At 42.0% G+C, this 17,530-nt stretch overlaps 1 protein-coding gene across 3 annotated transcripts; it reads right to left on the reverse strand.

The window, feature by feature from the left end:
* Window positions 1-6,838: 6,838 nt before the first annotated feature.
* ERRFI1 (ERBB receptor feedback inhibitor 1) lies at window positions 6,839-17,189 on the reverse strand. 3 transcript variants are annotated; one of them, XM_017831274.1, is made up of 4 exons: window positions 17,110-17,189; window positions 10,421-10,617; window positions 10,216-10,292; window positions 6,839-9,657 (listed from the first exon to the last, which is right to left on the reverse strand). In XM_017831274.1, the coding sequence occupies exons 2-4, from the start codon at window positions 10,540-10,542 to the stop codon at window positions 8,462-8,464; spliced, it is 1,395 nt and encodes a 464-aa protein (XP_017686763.1). In that variant the 5' UTR covers window positions 10,543-10,617; window positions 17,110-17,189; the 3' UTR covers window positions 6,839-8,461. The 3 variants fall into 3 exon arrangements, with proteins under 3 accessions (XP_017686763.1, XP_017686765.1, XP_017686764.1); XM_017831276.1 differs by lacking the exon at window positions 17,110-17,189 and adding an exon at window positions 16,945-17,005; XM_017831275.1 differs by lacking the exon at window positions 17,110-17,189 and having other exon boundaries at window positions 10,421-16,716.
* Between the last annotated feature and the right edge of the window lie 341 nt (window positions 17,190-17,530).

Consider the following 17,530-nt stretch of genomic DNA (forward strand, 5'->3'; position numbering starts at 1 on the left):
CCTCTTAGTGTAAGCGTTAAGAAGGAATTTGCTGATTTGAGGGGAAAAAAATGCCTTCCAATTTGTGAAATGCCTTTTTCCTCTCTCTTTTTCCATTTCGTACAGTATTTCTTTTTTTTACAGATCTCTTTTCCTAAAATCCCCCGTCTGAACAATGAGCTCAGGTACTTTTCTGCTCAGTGTTTCGTGTACACTAGGAACTTTGTGCCTTTTTATTATTGGCAAGTGTTAGTTTTAAACTAAGTCTGTGTTAATTCGGTATATGCTGCCACTGAACTCAGCTTAAACTGAAGGGAATGCATCCACACTTCTGTAGCTGGCATTTACCATTTTGTTTCCTGACAGCTGAAAGATTTTGGGGTTGGTTGTTTTCCTGATGAAAAGGGTAGTCAATCAGCATCTGCTGTATGTCTCATATCATCTCTCAAGAATAGGGTAGGTTTTTTTTCCTCTCGATTCTGGTGGTTCTGTGGGCTTGAATGCATAGTGGAAAGTGAGTTCTCTTACAGAATTGAGAAGTATCATATGGCTTAGAAACAGGAATGTACACAAGATGGCATAGATGCTAGTGCCAGCAGTGAATACTTGCAATGATGCATTTATCTGTGCTGACTTTACTCATGAATGCATCTGATGTGTTAGTTGCTTTTCCCTGGTGTTTTGTAAAGAAGTACTTTACCTTCCTTTTCATTGTGCAGAAGGGAAATGAACACTTTGTACTAGGAAACCAGGAATAATGCAGCTCTAGGCTCCTGTATGGGCTCAAAGAGACACAGGCTTTGCTAGTAACTTCCAAATAAATCCCCTGCAGCAAAATCAAGAGGTTTTTTTTTTTTTCTTCCTTCCTCTTTGGAGAACTACAGAACATTTTTAAATTATGTTAACATAATTTAAAAAAAAAAAAAGGAAAGAGTTACTGCCAGGTGCCAAGGGTGATGTTCTCCAGCCAGTGCCAGTTCTGTGCTGATTGCCTGTAGCGAGGAGAACAGATGGGGCCCTGGTGGCCTCACCACCCCACCTCCCGCTTCTTTCAACAGCCATTTTCTTAGGCCATGAAGAGGAGTTGGAGGCTTTTGCCTCTCTAGCTTTGGGTCTTGGCTGCTTGTGCGTGAATTTGCACAGAGCCTCTGGGGAGGGAATATTCAGTCTCATGGAGTTCCCCAGGGCCACAGCCAGCAAGCCCTGCCTGCATCCTGCTGTACTGCTAGAGAAAACTGGGATCCTGCACTTGTGTTGCATTGGTCACTCCCTTGCACTTGAATGGCCCAATATAAAGCTCAGGTGTTAAATTGTGGACTGAACTGCTTGTAAAACAGCCGCCTTACTCATCATGCTGCTCCAGGGCATGCAATAGCATTCTGTCTTATCATGGAGAATGCTTTTGATCGAGTTGGTCCAGATGACGGGAGAAGCGTGGCCTGCGAGAAGCAGCATGTCCAGAGCACCCTGCAATGGCTTGTTCAGTTGTTGGCAGCCTGAAAGGCTGAGCAATCTCGAGCTAACTCCTGTGCACAGTGTTGCGTTACCTCAAGCTCGGATTGGACTGCTGGCTGTGCCTGCTGTTTCTGTCTCAGTGGAGTGGTAGTCTGCTCCTCCAATGGAAAAGTTGCTTGGGGAGTAATGGGGTCCTTGGCCATTCCCACAGAACAATACTACTGTGTATTGCATCCAGCACTGGCCATCATGTGATTGATAAAACCTTTAGAAGATAATGGCCCACGTTGTCACTCCTCACCCTTAGCAACATGTATGTTCCTTAACAACATGTATGTTTAGACTGTCAGTCTTTAACAAAACGCTAGCATTAAACCATTTAACTTGAAGTTAGGAACCAACCAGTTTATCCTTACTTCAGGCTAGCCCTTCATCTTCAGAGTCTCATTATAGGTCTCCATTAGCCCCTGTATGAAGCAGGAGCTCCCTGGTGCTCACCTCACTGACATGCATTTTTAAAAGTGTGTCTTGGGGCTGTCTGTCCCTGTGGCTTTTAACGAAGCAACAACTTCAGTTTGTTGGTTTTTTTCAGCATGTTGAAAAGATGCTCTGGAAAGACAAAAGCAAAAGCAAGCAAAAGCAGTTTAGGCTATTTGAATCCCATGAGCAACAGAATGTGTCAGAGTGTGTGCTGTAATCTCTGCCCTGGGTTGTTTAGAGGCCTCTGCATCACCATGTGCCTATTGCTGTGCTGGTGCTATGTACATCCTGCATCACAACAGCACAGTCCCAATTCGAATTGCTTAAACTCTAAGTGTTGGGGTGTGCAACTGGGATGCAGGAAAACTGTTCTTGAATAACTTGTCAACAGGACATGTGACAAATGAAGTCACCAAGTGCAACCTAGTATGGTTGGAGTCTCATGTTTCCTCTGGATCTTGCCTAACAGCTAGTAAATCACAATACAGGGATTGCAAGGCAATGAGTAACCTTGCAAAGACACACTTGCTGTTTGCTTGTGTCTCCCTTGCACCTTGCCATGCAGCAGTTGGACTCAACATGGCATGAGCTGATATGATCCTTAGCGTGAACTTCCTGCAGGCTGGTAAGTGCCCCAAGAGTCTTATGCCTAAAGACTGCTCAGTGTATAGCGTTGGTTGTGTGTTCCAGTTGGCTTCCAAAAGGGCACTCAGTAGTGCTGACACTGCCCTTGAAAAGTTGTTGTGAATAATAAACATATTAACAAAGGTAAAATAAATATTATAGGTAAGGGGAACATGTGTCTGTCACCTGGGTAGGTGGTGGGCAGGAGATCATTCTTCTGGGTCAGGCCTGATGATCCTGTGCTTGATCCAGAGACTTTGTGGATGGAGGGCCTCTTAGTGTGTTATTATGATAGCTCAATGTGATTAGTTACTAGCATCCTCAAGCAGATTCAGGGTGGTGATGGTGGGATAATCTGCCATGGTTTTTCATGGCACCATATTTGCGCTTTTTTTCCTTTGTGGCTTTCACATGCTAATAATTTGTGGATGATAGTGTTAATCTTCAGCAAGAAGCTGCAGCTTTTCAACACAGAAGCATCTCTGAATCACTTTGCAAGGAAATGAATAGTAGTCCTGGTTCCCATGTTTCAGTGGCATGACATTTAAAATTTGGAGTACCTAACACCTTTTCCAAAATTAACCACAACTGGGATCAAGGTGCACCCCAGTATATAAATAATATAGCAACAGTCTATGAGCAATCACAGGTGTGGCTTCCATTTATGATTCAGAAAAAATAATGAGCTCTGTGGATGAAAATAGGCATTTGGGCAGGGATTATGCAAGGCCTGAATTATGATGCAGGATGGGTGGGGATAACACCTCTTTCAGTTTACAAATGCTAATCACAAGCTCAGCAGCCAGAAATCTCTGCAGCACTATTTAACGAATATTAATAAGTATAATTAAACTTTGTGTGCTAGATTTTCAGTGCCAAAGAGCTATGTGAAATGCAAAATATGCTATATGTTTTTGGTTTTAAATGAAAATAAGCTGCTTTAGAAGAAAGCTAACAGGAAATTAAAAGATTAAACTACTCTAAAAACAAAAGTTTACCCCAGGAACACTCAGTACACACAAAGAAAATGAATAGGCTACCTAACTACAGAGAGCCTACAAGCAGATAAAATGAGGGTTTAGCTCCATCTCCAATTTCCTTCTTGACATAATCTAGAGAGTATGTATTTAGCATACAGCTTGTAATAATATTAAAAGTGTTTATAAGGGCCACAGTCTGTAATCATGAGTTTGAAGGGTGGGAATTCTACCATGACTGATCTGGCCATCACCTTAACCTTGAATTCCTGACAAGACTTGGGCTGAACACCATCAGCAATTACTCCCTACTGTAATAACTGCCCTTACAAAATTGGTGTCTTTGTCCTGGACTAGAAGGATGCTTTCCTTTATCATGTCAAACTTAACACTTCACTCAGACTGTTTAAAAACTAAATCGAGGCTGCAGCTGGAGTAAATGCAGTCTTGGTGGGTGCTCTTCTGCAGTTTCAGGATGGTAGTGATTGTGCCTATTGCAGTCTGGGAGTGAATGGAAAACTCCTAGTGACAGCAGCAACAATCAGTAATTTTAAATGACTGCAGATTTAATTATGTCGTCAATCTGCATGCTTCCGAATCAGGTTTAATTTCTGTTTTTTCTCTTACAATGCAAAAGAAGCTGATGATCAGCTACAGCTCTGTGTTACTTAGTGACTTTGTCTGTTTCAGAGCAAGTTAATATAGTGAAGTTAAGCTAATGGGTTTTTCAAGTCACCTGATACTAACACAGCCTCTTCCTTTCAGGAAAAGGTATACTGAGGCAAACATCTTGTCCTTTAGTTACGGCTGGACTCTGCTTCTCTAGGTTGATTTGCTAGTCTGAAACTCACCAAGTGAGGGGTGTTTTGCCAACACCAGAGCAACCAAGCAGCACTTACCAACACCAACCCTTACACAGGGTGAATATGACAAATGCTTCTGCTGTCACTTGGTACTTAGAGTGTGCTTTTGCTTGTGCAGTTTTGAGCCTGAGGGAGAGGTCACCCCTTCTCACCCACTTCGCTGGCAACCACATCTCATTGAGGTCTATTCAGTGATCCTGGGTTCACTGTGGGGCTGCCCTGGATCCAGCCGTCTGGAGTTCGCTGCAGTACAACCCCCTTTGCCTCAGCACAGCTGCTACCTCCTGGGACTCAGGAGCCCTCACCAGCATGGCCGGGTGGTTCCCAACAGGGCCGCTGAGAGCAGGGTGAGCAGTATATATGGCCTGCTTCTTGAATAAGGAAGCTGTGAGAGACATTGCTTTTCCATAGATGCACATTTTTCTTCCCTGCTTTAACACAAATTCCTTGACTCTCCAAATTTCAGTTTATCAAGTTGTAACTTCTTTGAAGTGTGATTATTCCAGTCAAATCTAGCTGGCAAGGGTCTTTGTCCTCAGAGGCAAAGCTGTCAGGCCTTGCCCAGGTGAACCCAAACTCTGAATATTCAAACGTGATCAGACTGTTACAAAAGCATGTTGTGTCCTGACAAGTCTTATCATGTGCCAGGGGACAAGCAGAGAAATGTCTTCTGGCCAGAACTTGCAAAGCTTCCCCCACAGCTCTACAGCCTTAATTACTCACTTGGAAAATGAAATACAATTTTTGGGTCATGCAAACTTTGTTCCCCAATGCACAGGAATCTGGTGTCTTAAGAAGCAAGGCTTCTACCTGCCTTTGTCAGTGACCCCCTTAGTGTCACACAGAGAGAATCACTGAATTGTGGACCGTCCTCAATGAAACCTTATTATTATGGATTTTTAAAGATTAAATGGCCAAGTTACTTAAATAGTATAAGACCTGTCTATAAGTTACTTTCCTTTTACTCAAGAGGTATGTCAGCTCTGTAACCTGTTTGAATGTCCTGCTCATAGCCAAGCAGTTCAGTTACTAAGTTCAATTCAGGTTCTGTCTGTTTTACTTCAGTTGCACTAAACGTAGTTTCTTGCTTAACTTCTGAAATGAGCCTTAACATCATGCTGTAATTCAGCTGACACAAAGCACATGGTAAGAAAACATCACTACAGTAAGAGTTGGTTTTTTTTAATACTCAGGACTGAGTAGAAAATACCAACTCTCAGGAAAAGAGTATGCAATTCTTTTTTCTAGGAGAAAAAGTAATGGAGGTTAGGTTAAAAATCTTCAACATTTTAGGAATTGCAGAAAAGGTTATGTAAGACCATTCAAAAGCACAAGTTTTATAATGGTTTTAAGCTTTTCAGCACTATAAATATGAAAATAGCTTGTACTCAGAAGCAGATCAAGTAAAAAATTTGCTGCTGCTACATTAGCAGTTTTTTAAGGAACCTTTACTGCTAATGGAAGTGAAAATATGTGCTAGCAGGCAGGGCTGGAGAAACTCTAACAAATACCCCATTTTGTAGCCGGTATTTTGGCTAAAAGGGGTGGGTTCAAGTACCAGGAATGGAGTGGGACCCAGAGGCAAAAGCTAGGAGAGATTTACAGGGCAGCTGCTTGGGTTTAGACTGAGTTCTACTGGAATGACAACTACCGAGTCTACAACAAAACAGGTGCAGCTGAGCAGTGTTGATCTGTTTGCTGTAGCAGTGATGGTGTAACTGAGAAGGTACGTTATTTCACAGTCCTAGGGTTAAAACTGCTCATATTTAAGGGGAAGGTTACAAGTATAAATTTTACTTTTTCCACCTTAGAAAAATCTGGTTCTGGAAAGCAGAACTTTCAGTAGGCTGAGTATTCCAATCAACAGCCTTGCACAGGATTAGGTAGTTTGTTTATGTTTTGAAGGCCAATCTGCATGTTCTTAGCAGTGTTGCAGCACAGCAGTAAGTGTTTAAGCGCCTTTATAATTGAAGCTTAGTAATCTTCCCATCTGTAAAAGCTAAGTGATTAGCCATTACTGAAAAACTGCATCTGACATTTTTCCCATACAGTATAATTCCAAGGATGGTAACCTGCTTTATACTGAAATAAGCCCACTGACAGAACTGTTCAGACTGCTAGATCAAGGCAAGTATTTACCTTCATACACAGCTTGAAGATCAAAGTTGTGTGATGCTTCTTATCTTCAGTAACCTTATCCATGGCTTGCATACTACATTGAAATACACTTGTGGTAAGTATTCACAATTTCTTTCCCCTTCTAACCATGCTATCTATACTCAAAGTTTTTTCATCCTCAGAATATAAGTAGTTCACTTTCAGTGACCCTTAATGTACAATTTAGTTATTTTTTTTACCAGGTGAGAAATTGAAGAGAGGAACACTCCTTGCCTCTCTTTTCTGTATGATGGTGGCTAACATGCTATGGGTGACTCTAGAAAAAAACCAAAGTCATTCAGGTTAGGCCAGATAACTTAATCTCACAGAATGTTTTATTGCCAGCACAAAACTATAGACAACATGCTACCAGGCAGTAATGAGGCATTAAAATTAACAGTGTGCAATGTGAGTTATTGAACACTTCTGCAGCAGTCTTAATTCTAATTAAATGCAAGGTGAATTCAACATTTGTTGTATATTTAACATTATTGACTTTGAACTTTGCAGTAAATGCAGAACTCAAATGCACAATTGCATACACTATTCAATAAAGCAAAATCCAAAATGTATCATAAATAAGTATTTTATAACTTTATTAAACTCAAGACATGACAATATTCAAAATACAAAGTGAATTATTTTTTATTCAATACTGTACATGATGCAGAAATATCAGTGCATTTCTATAGCATGTATTTCACCTTCATTTAGTTTGTACTAAAACAAATAAAAAGTAAGCTTTAAAATAGCTCAAACATCTCATTCAGCAGTTTAAACTGTAAACAGCTTGTTTACTTCTGTTAGGAGGAACACATTCATCTTCTGTACCCCCATTAATGAGCACCCTTTCTCTTGTGCTTTTCTGTAAGAGGATAAATGTAACCAAAATGAGCATGAGAAACTGCTAATGTGGCACCTCAGTGAACTTCAGTGGATGGCTGAGGCACAGTGAAGAAAAATTAAACAGCAAGAAGCAGCATCAAAGCAGCAAGAGACGGGACTGACACTGTTCATAAATGGAATCATGTTTTTCCCTCATACCCTCCTCCTCCTCCCCTAAAATACTGAACAGAAACCAAAACACAAGACCAGCTTGTGCTGTGTTTCTGTATTTAATACAGTCAGAATTTCAGACTCTAGGTGAGCACACAGTTGTTACTGCCTACCTGACAGCAACCATGTGGCTGCTCAGGACACTCTCACACATATCTAGGATCCAGCAGGAAAAGAGCAGCAGCAGAGGCTTAGCAATAGCTGGTCCAAGTCTCTTCTAGGAAAAACTGCAAAACTGAGCCAAGTGTGTCTAGCAAGTGAATCCACAAAACCAACTCACTTTAAAAGTCTATTAGCATCAAATTAATTTGTAAAATAGATTAAACTTTCAAAATGTGCTTCCAATATGCCTGCCAAGTCTTGAAGTGGGTATCAAATCTTGCAGTTACCTTCTTATCAGGCTGACATAGCCTAGTCAAAGAGAACGGAATCTGTTCTCAGTACGGTTACTGTATAAAAGAAATTTTGGAAAATACCCAATACAAAAACTGTACTGCATTACTTGGTCTGTTGTCTGCTTTATAAGTGACTCATCAGCAAAGCTCGATTTTAATTTTTTTTTTTGATAATGTGACTACCAAATACGTTCATCTAGGTAGCATACAACTGGCCAGCTGTGACTACTATCCCTCCATGTTTCTTTGTATGGGAACTTTGTAGGTTTTCAGCTTACATACCTAGACAAACAAAAAGAGTCTTAAGAAACATATTGAATATATGCAGCATAAGAGGACTTTACGATCCACTTTCCAGTTCTCAGAGGTCAAACTGCTCCTACTTCATTATCTGAGAACCATAAGAACTTTGTAACACGATAAAGTTCAGCTCCATCCTGAACAACTGAGCTGGGACTGATTGTGCTCCCAAAAACTACGGGGAAACCACGTAAGACAGGTGTTTTCGTTTCAGGTGACCACCTATGTCCATTCTGGGTTTTGAGTCCAGTTTTGTCGGAGCTGAGGTGGCTGTGCAGTCACCAGACCAGGACTGAACCTCAGTGTTAGAGCTCCTTTCTTCTGCTTCTCTGAAGAATTTCTCATACTTGTCCAAATATGGAGGCCTTTCAGGTAGCAGATAGTAGTGTGTTGAACTGGCCTTCTTACCATTTTCAATAATTGGAAGAATGCAAGGGACCCTGTTTGAAGATCCTTCACTATTTTGTCTTTGTAGAGCTTTGCTGCTGACATACTTAGGATCAGGTGCAAAACTCTGGGTGGGGGGCATAACCCCATTGAGGTATGATGGGAGGCTTTTGGGACTCGGGGTACGGGAATTGCTGTGTGACAGAGGTTCTCTTGGGGGTACTTTTGGAGGCCTGTCTTCATCGCTGTATGCGCTAGAAGCAACTTCTGCTGACCACCTTCTGTAGTCTGGTTTGAGCGCCCTTGGAGGTATGGGAACCCTTGGTGGAATCTCTGGTTTATCTTCATCAGAGGTTGGAGAAGACCTGTTTAAGTGTCCAGATAGTCTTACTATTGGTTTATTAAGAGATCCAGCTGGCCCAGAATGGGACCTTCGCAAGCGTCGATGCAGCTGCTGTGGAGGAGGGTAAATACTGGATATGTATACATTTAGGCTTTGTGTAGGGTTGGAATCTTCTGGTTTTGGTCCTGCTGGAGTATCAAAGTATGCATAGTTGATCTGTCCACAGCCCCTAAAGCTCCGCCGACTTGGAGCACTGGCTTTAAAAGGAGGAAGTTCATAATCTTCTAACAAAAAGTCAGTATCTGAGCTAGTCAGGAATTCCACTTCTTTGTCAACCTCATCTGAAGTAAGGTCTTCAGAAATAGGTAGAGGGGGTAGAGGCCTGGAGCTACGATCATTGGAAGATGCAGACAGAAATTGAATTGGTCCATTTTTTATTGCCATGTGAGGAGGTGTTTCTTCAGAAACACAGCTCATGGTTAATGACAGTTTACTAAAGCCAGGAACGAGATGGTCTTCATATCTTGAAACTGTCGGTTCACTTTTGGGACTTACAGGAAGTGGACTGGATTTCTGAGATGGGACTTGGATGCAACTTTCAGCAATGTGGTCATTCATGGAAGCCTGGTTGGAAGAGTGCCCTAAAAAGGTGAAAAATTCTTAGAGACACTTTTCTAAGTAACACACTAGCACATGACTTTACCACTGCATATTTAATTCCTTCTAACGCAACAGTAAGTAGTGTCTGTTTAATAACTACAGTAGTGAAATGTAGGTATTACAGATCTCTTCTGGTCATGGATTTATGCTTTAGTTAAGATAGCAGCAGATTACTTTATTGTTTCAGGCCAGTGCTCCAGTTAAATGAGGTAGTTCAAGAGACCCCATGCATAAGCAAGAGAGAGCTACAGCTACAAAGATCTCAGCATAGGACTACAACAGAACAAGTGCTATTTTAGTAAATGGTTTTTCTGTCAGAAGTGTAATGGCAACTCTAAGGCATCATAAGTACAAGGAAAAGGTGTGTCGGAGTGTTTTTGTTTGTTTGAACTTCATCAGGTTATTTAAAAGTGGGTTTTTTGGTTGGACTCGAATAGGAGCGTTTTCTTGAAATGCTCCGTTCTGGCACCGGGGGGCGCCCTGCGACGGGCCCGGAGACAGACAATCCACTGCACTTCTAAACACTCTTTTATACTCACCAATGGATGGCAAATGCTGCTCTGTCGATGGACCTAAATTATATGCCACTGCTATAGGGTCCACATTAAAGAAAGTACTAAAAAAAAGAAAAAAAAAAAGCCTTCACTGTAAACAAACCATAGGTCTGTCACCAAATACAAGTATTCATCATACTAATTTTATATACTTGAAGATGCAAAAGATTAAAATTTTAGCCTCACTCACTTTTCAAATCCACTGTGGCTACCCCAGCAGGTTTTCAAACTCCCCATGCCTTGACTAGTGTGAAGAAATCCAGTTTTTAATGGGACTCTCATCTCCTGAGCAGCAACTCCTGCAGTTGACATTGTGCAGCGTTCTCTGGTGATGTCTCACGACCTTAGATATTCAGTACTTGACAGGTTTCCTGCGGTTTTCATTCCCTTCAACAGAGAAGACATAAATATCAGAAATGCAAATCTGATGATTTCATCTCTCATCTGAAATTTCAGTATTCAAATAATTAAACAGCTCGGTAGAAAGGCCTTCTGTCAAACTTGCCAATAGAAAAACCTGACCAAACTTCTTGCTTTGAGTCTATCTGTAAAACTGAAGTAAAAAATAGGTAAGTTCTCTTAGAGAATTACACTGTATAGAAAAAAACCCACGTTCAGTAAAGCTATTGATATACAGCAACTGTGCATCAACAACACTTCAGTTCTTGTACGTAAACTACTAGTTATTAATACAAAAAAGGCTTTTAAAAAGTTTTCTAGAACAATCTATTTAACTTTCTAATGGCTATCTATCTTTAGTTTTATCTTTTTGCTAAAGAGTTTATAGTTTCCAGTGTAGCCAACAAATAACGGCCTAGTCTGTTGTTAAGTATTACCTTCCATAGCCTTTGCTCCAACAAACAGAATTACTGACTACTTGAACTGGAATTCTAAGACTTCTTTTATATAAAGCAGTAAGAATTAAGATACTTTAAAACAGCCTCAAGTCTTCTAGCTATTTCAAACAAATTGGAAATCTAGTGATTCGAAATAATCGCCACTGAAGCCATACTGCTGCATTCAGATCTATTTTGAACGTGTGAACAATGCTTTATCTGGCCCTTTTACAACAGAAAAAATGTGTTGGCAATTACTATATATTGAGTAAGTAATCAGAGTCTAAGGAACAAACTGACTCACTTGGCTTTGCTTAGGAAATTCAGAAAGGATTATTGGGGAGGGGAAGGGGCAGTGTAACATTAGTCAGCATCATGAAGGCAGGAAAAATTAAGTCCAAAACTATAAGCCAAGATGTTCTATGGGTCTGTGCTTCATCTACACAAATAGCCTGATTTCAGCAAGTGCAATATGGTGCTATATGGCTGTTTAAAAAACACACACACACAAACCCTACCAAACCAAACCCCACCGAAACCAGTTTAATTTGTATCTCCCTTGAAAATCAATAATATGACCATATAATACTAATGTGAACTTCTCCACACCCCTCCTCCAAAAGAATTCCACCAACAGCTGAGGGCCAGCTCCTGCATACTGGCATACCTGTCAAGAAAAACCCTCACAGTATGGTATTGCAGTGGGTACAGAAACAGCTAATAGCTTATGCTTATGGTAAATCTGTTCTAAACCAGGCTTTCTATGCAGATGTGTAACCTTCCTTTTCCTTTAGGAGGAAAGATCCATCATACCTACTTGCAGCACGAGGGATGGGCAGACTCGTAAACAGGACTATAACCAGGTGCCCTGGGATTAGTTTGCAGACCAGCACCACCATTTGCCATTTATAAACAACTATTTGAGAAAGACCAACTCTGCTGTGCTTTTCCAAATTTGAATTGGGTCTAGTATTGATCATCTTAAGAAAAGAGTATATGCAGAATAGCTTCTGACTGTATGCATGTTTATGATGTGCGAGACCCAATCGCATTAAGAGTCTGATGGTTTTCTTGATCATGACTTTCAGTGATCACCATTGTGTCAACAGAAGTGGGATTTTTTAATTCGCTGCCAGATACCCTGTATATTTTAGTCAGGCATTTCAGAATAACTCTAGACAGGAGGCTTTCATAGAAGTGAATAGGGGATGAACCAGTGCTCTATCTGCTGCGGCATAGTCCTACCTCATTCAGCCCTCCTGATTTTAGTGAAGACCATGTTCTTCTTTTCAGACAACCTCCTTAAAAAGCTAGTTTAACGCTGGAAATTTTTGTATAACGCAGTTAAATTGGACCCTTCCTGGTAATAGGAATTGCAGATTTTCATCATGAAACTAAATATAAACATACAGCCCCAGGAAGCAATAACATAGTTCTGTAAGTACAAGCAGAACCATTGTTTATGGGGGAGCAGAACACTAGAGGAACCCATTTGTCAAAATGACTTAAGCAGCATAGTACACATATAGCACCAATTCTAAAATTACTTCTTAACATATTAATGTAACTTGCAAATAAAACATCCATCTTATCAGCTCCCACTGTATTGAGCAATGATTTTTTATGCCTCAGATCCTATCCCATAGCAACAAATCTGCAAAAGAAATGAAGGAGAATGAATAAGTGAGCTTAAGGTTAATGCCTACTGTCTCTTTCAGTATTTCTGAAGTCAAATGCAAGTTACAAGTAAAAAAAAAATCACTGGTACAAAACACTGATCAGGCAGCAAATGATAGTACTCCACTTCAGCACATGTGCAAGACCTGACAAGACCATGAGCAAGACATTGATTAAAATATAAAAAATAAGACAGGGGGAACAACTGCTGTAGTTTGAGAGCACGTGTAGTGTGCTGTGTTAACATACAACCCTTGCAGGGCTTATTAAGAGGCCCAACCTCCACCAGCTCCCATGCCAAAACCACTGCAGGTAATTACTGTGTCAGCTTCCCAAATGCTGTATAAATCTCAGCTCTCAAGACTGATGGTTGCACAATCACCTCTCTGATATCCCTCTGGAATGCTAAAGTTAACATCTAAAATTACATATATTTACATACTCTAGGAAAAGGTAATTTTCACTTGTTTCAATCAGTCTTTATTTTTTAAACATACAGACAATTTTTGCAGCCATAAAACTTGCTTCATTCTAAAAATAACCTCTTTGCAAATTCCCAGAAGGTGATCTGCCTTGACATTTCAGAGTTATGAAACTATCCCGAGTGCCTTAAGCTAGGACTATCAAGAGAGGTAGTATTCTTTCAATAAACCACCTAGTTACTTTCTCAGTGGAGTCTAAGAGAGTTGTTGCTTATATTTTAAAACATGCATAAGCTTGTTTGAAGACATAGTATCTTAAGAGGGAGACATGTAACATGTAATTGAGGAGTACAAACTCTGTATTTTAGACAGCACACTCTTACTAAAGCCGAATAGTACGTATTATATTCTAGTAATTGGCTTTAAAAACCAGTAAAATTTACAAAAGTCGGTCATGAAGATATAAATATCAACAATTCTCAGTGTAACTGCTGTCCCAATCCTGCCTCCTTAAAAATTTAAGGATCTGAACTTAACCATAAATAACATCAAATTGTATTTGCTAAAGAAAATGGACACTATGCAGTAATGAAGCATTCTTGATCTCACACTCGTGTGCTGCTCATTTGCACAGAATGGATTTCCAGTTACTCTGCTTGTCTGGCCTAGTTATGCATCGATTATGGCACTTAGGAAGACTGAAGCACTTTTGAAGAAATGGAGTTCACACTGAAACTATAGCTAGTAATTTCTACAGGGCAGATACAAGCCAAGGCAATTCAAAGATTTGTTGATGCATTAGGAAGCTACCAACACCATTCATTGTAAGGCAACAGCACAAAGGAGACACTTTTTAATTGTTCAGGTCTGTTTGCATTAACAAATATGAATAATACTAAATATTGGAGATTAATTTTTTTTTTACAAGGCCAAATATACTTTCAAACTTGAACTAGTGAGTGATGAATAACAGGATAGCTGTGTGTAAGCTGAAAATGGTCAAATGTATCCATAAACTGTAGGGTATGTACATAATGATATCTACAATGTATATGGGAGTATGTGGAAAAATTTTTGTGGTGAGTTACAGAAAACATCACAAATATGCAGTTTTCATACAGATACATATCAATAAACACTTGCATTACAACAACAGTAATCCTCTTAGAAACTATGAAGCACTTGCATATATTTTAGCTCAACATCTATCACTGATCACACACAGAATCTTATTACTCTGTTCCCTGCTCTCCCAGTCCCAATGCAGCCAAATATTTGAGGCAAGTCAAGTTCATAACGAAGAAAACCTTCCTGGTACGCACAGTAGACCAAAGCACACTCTAAAATGTTTCACAAAATGGGGATGGAATACAGCAATTTGCTGTACAGATTTCTGAATGCCTGTAAAAAATTTTGGACAGATTTTATAAAGGCAACACTCTTGAAGAGAAGCTGAGATACGTCTTGTAAGAAATGGGAAAGAGGGAAAGGAAAAAAAAAGTAAGACCTACTTACCCCTTCTGGGAGGGGAAGAAATGTGTCTACCTTAAATCCACAACCTATTTTTGCTCACCTTGCCACCACATTAACAAATCTCAGAAGCAATTCACAGGAGGAGGGGCACATTTTTGCACTACAAGTCATCCACTCCAGCTAGCTGTTCCTTATTTGACAAGGTGATGTAATTTCCTTTTTCTCCTTTGACTTTCTATTTAACATAAGTACCTGAGATAGAGGCATCCCTTTTAATATTTAAGCATTTCAGACTTCCAATTGGACTTTAAAAGCTTAAGAGCTGTTAATATACTTTCTGGAACTCCATATACTTAAAAAAAAAAAAAAACTAAAAATTTCTGGTTCTCTAGTTCTCATATCATCCCTTAAGTACTTCTGTCTGTGCAACTAGATGAATGCTGAGTAACTGACACCTAGCAGAAACAGCCTCATGAGAAGGTTAGTTTAAATCTACTAATAAATAATTAGATCTTATTTACTGTGCATCAAACCTCCATAGTGCAGGTCAGTATTCCTGAGTCACAGGCCAAATCATGCCCTGATACGGGCCTCAGAAGATTTTTCCATTTATAGGAATTATATTCTTTACAGTTATTATATAAATGAATTGCATTCTTAACTTCCAGATACTTTTCTACACATTCTGCCAGCCAGAAAGACCATTCTGTTGCAAAGAATTTAAGACTATGATCACTTAGTAACTGCTCAAATCATAGGTGACTGCAAATAAAACTAATTCTACGGGTATACTCCAGACAAATCGACTGAACAGCAGACAAATGATGTATTTAGATTGTAAGTCAGCTAGTTTGAAATACATTCAAAGAACCACAGTTCATCAAGGAGTTTAAGTTCACTTAAAATTTGGGCTACCATTTCGCAGTCCTGCACAGCAAATGGGAGGAACCTGTAAATCGCCAGTAGAAAACTAATAATTAAATAGCAAGACAATTGCCTTGCCTCTGTTTGTCAGATTTCAGATGCATGCTTAAGGTATGGTACTTCACCCTCCTGAAAATTTTAATGTGAATACAGACAGCTTACATTCAGGAAATAAAAATTCCTTTATAGGTGACTCAGAGTCATAACCATAGTGTTAGACACAGTGTGATAACTTTTAATTCTGTTTTCCACTGCAGAGAAGTGGAACTGTTTTCCTCTGAAATAATTCTTATACTGCAGAGGATGACAAGGGGCTTCACCAAGGACATATTCCCCTTCTCAAAAGATAGGTTTCTATTTTAAAAAGGAAAATAGAAAATTATCCCACACAGGTAAAGAAAACTAGGTCTGTGCATAAAGTAATAAAGGTAAATTGAGCAGTTTAACTAGATTATAAATGCAATTCACAAATACATTTCACCTGTCATTCCAGTATAACAAACATTCAAGTATTCCCAAAATGACCACAGATCTTGCCCCCAGAGCCTTTTCTATCCAGTTTATTAAAATGTAATGAGGTACTGTTATCTTTAGATCAAGTATAATAAACTTTTTCTTATTACTTCAGAATACTGCACAGGCCCCTTAGTCTGTGCACTAGTGACAGGAGACCACTGAAGTTTCCAGAGCCCCCCGGCCTGCTCGCTCTGCGTGTCACAGGCTCTGCGAGTCACAGGCTCGAGAGACGCACGGTCAGTACTGGAAGGGTACAGCGATGTCTCCAGATTTACCATCACAGATTGGCTATTTTAGAAAATCGAGGATAACTGTGTAATGGGGTGGTAAGTCACAAAGAAATGTTTATTCTAAATTAAGTCATCCTAAATTAGAGTGCGAAGCACAGAGTTCAAGCCCAGAATGCGGTCCCCTGTTACTCCCAGGAGCGAGACGAGCACTGATACTGTTTCGGGTCAGGAAGAAAACGCGTGGCACGCCACGCTGATTTCCAAGAATGTGGTTACGGGCTTCGCTGACCCCGGGCGGGTCCCATCCCCCCTAGAGGGACTCCTGCCGCGGTAGCGCGCCCAATCCCACCGCGGCGAGCACGGCGGCGGTCACATCCGACATCCCCCCCGGCAGACCCCCGTGAGTGAACGACGCCGCGGCGGGTCTGGCCCCGGTGGCCCCCCCAACCCCACCCCGGCAGCACAAGGGCACCAAACGCGCTCCCGCTCCTCCCGCGCGCGGCCCGGGCCGGGGCCGCCACCACCCACCGGGCCCGCCGGCGTGGGCCGCGCCGCGCCTCCGTGCCCGGGGCCCGGCCAACTCCGGCGCCGCGACCCGCCCGACCCGCGTGTGCCGCCGGTGGCCGCCCAACCCACCAGCCACGGCCCCCGCTCCTCTCGCCAGCGGCGGGGCCCGGCGCGGCCCGGAAGGGGCGACCCCGAGCCGCGGCCAAGCGGCCCCGGTGCGCAGGCACGGGGCCGGGGGGCGCCGCCGCCATGTGACCGCGGGGCGCGGGCGGTGCCGCCGGGGCCGTCACTCACCCCGACAGTGTCGCGCAGCTCCGCGCGGCCGCCAGCGCCACACGCATGCGCCGCGACTGCGCCCGGTCACTGCCGCGGCGCGCGCCGGCCACCGCCCTTATAGCGGGGGGCGGGGCCACCGGTGACCCCGCCCGACGCCCGTCGCTTTTGTCAGGAAAAGCCTTAAAGGGGCCGCGGCCGCGCGGGGCGATGGCGGTGTTGAGGTGTGTTGTGTAGCCCTGCTGGGAGCGGGGGCTGTAGCGGTCCCCGGCGGCAGTCTTGGCCCCAGCAGCGCTGCTCCGGCCGCCTACGGGCTCAGCGAGAGCAATGTTCGCCAGGCGGGCTCCGCGTGGGGCTGGAGAACCGCTGGGGACCGCGGCGAGCCCAGAAGCTCGCGCTCGGTCCCGCAGAGCGGCGAGTGGCGAGGCGGCAGCGCCCGCCC

The sequence above is a fragment of the Lepidothrix coronata genome, unplaced genomic scaffold (genome assembly GCF_001604755.1).
Source record: "Lepidothrix coronata isolate B3197 unplaced genomic scaffold, Lepidothrix_coronata-1.0 Scaffold188, whole genome shotgun sequence".
Lineage (NCBI taxonomy): Eukaryota > Metazoa > Chordata > Aves > Passeriformes > Pipridae > Lepidothrix > Lepidothrix coronata.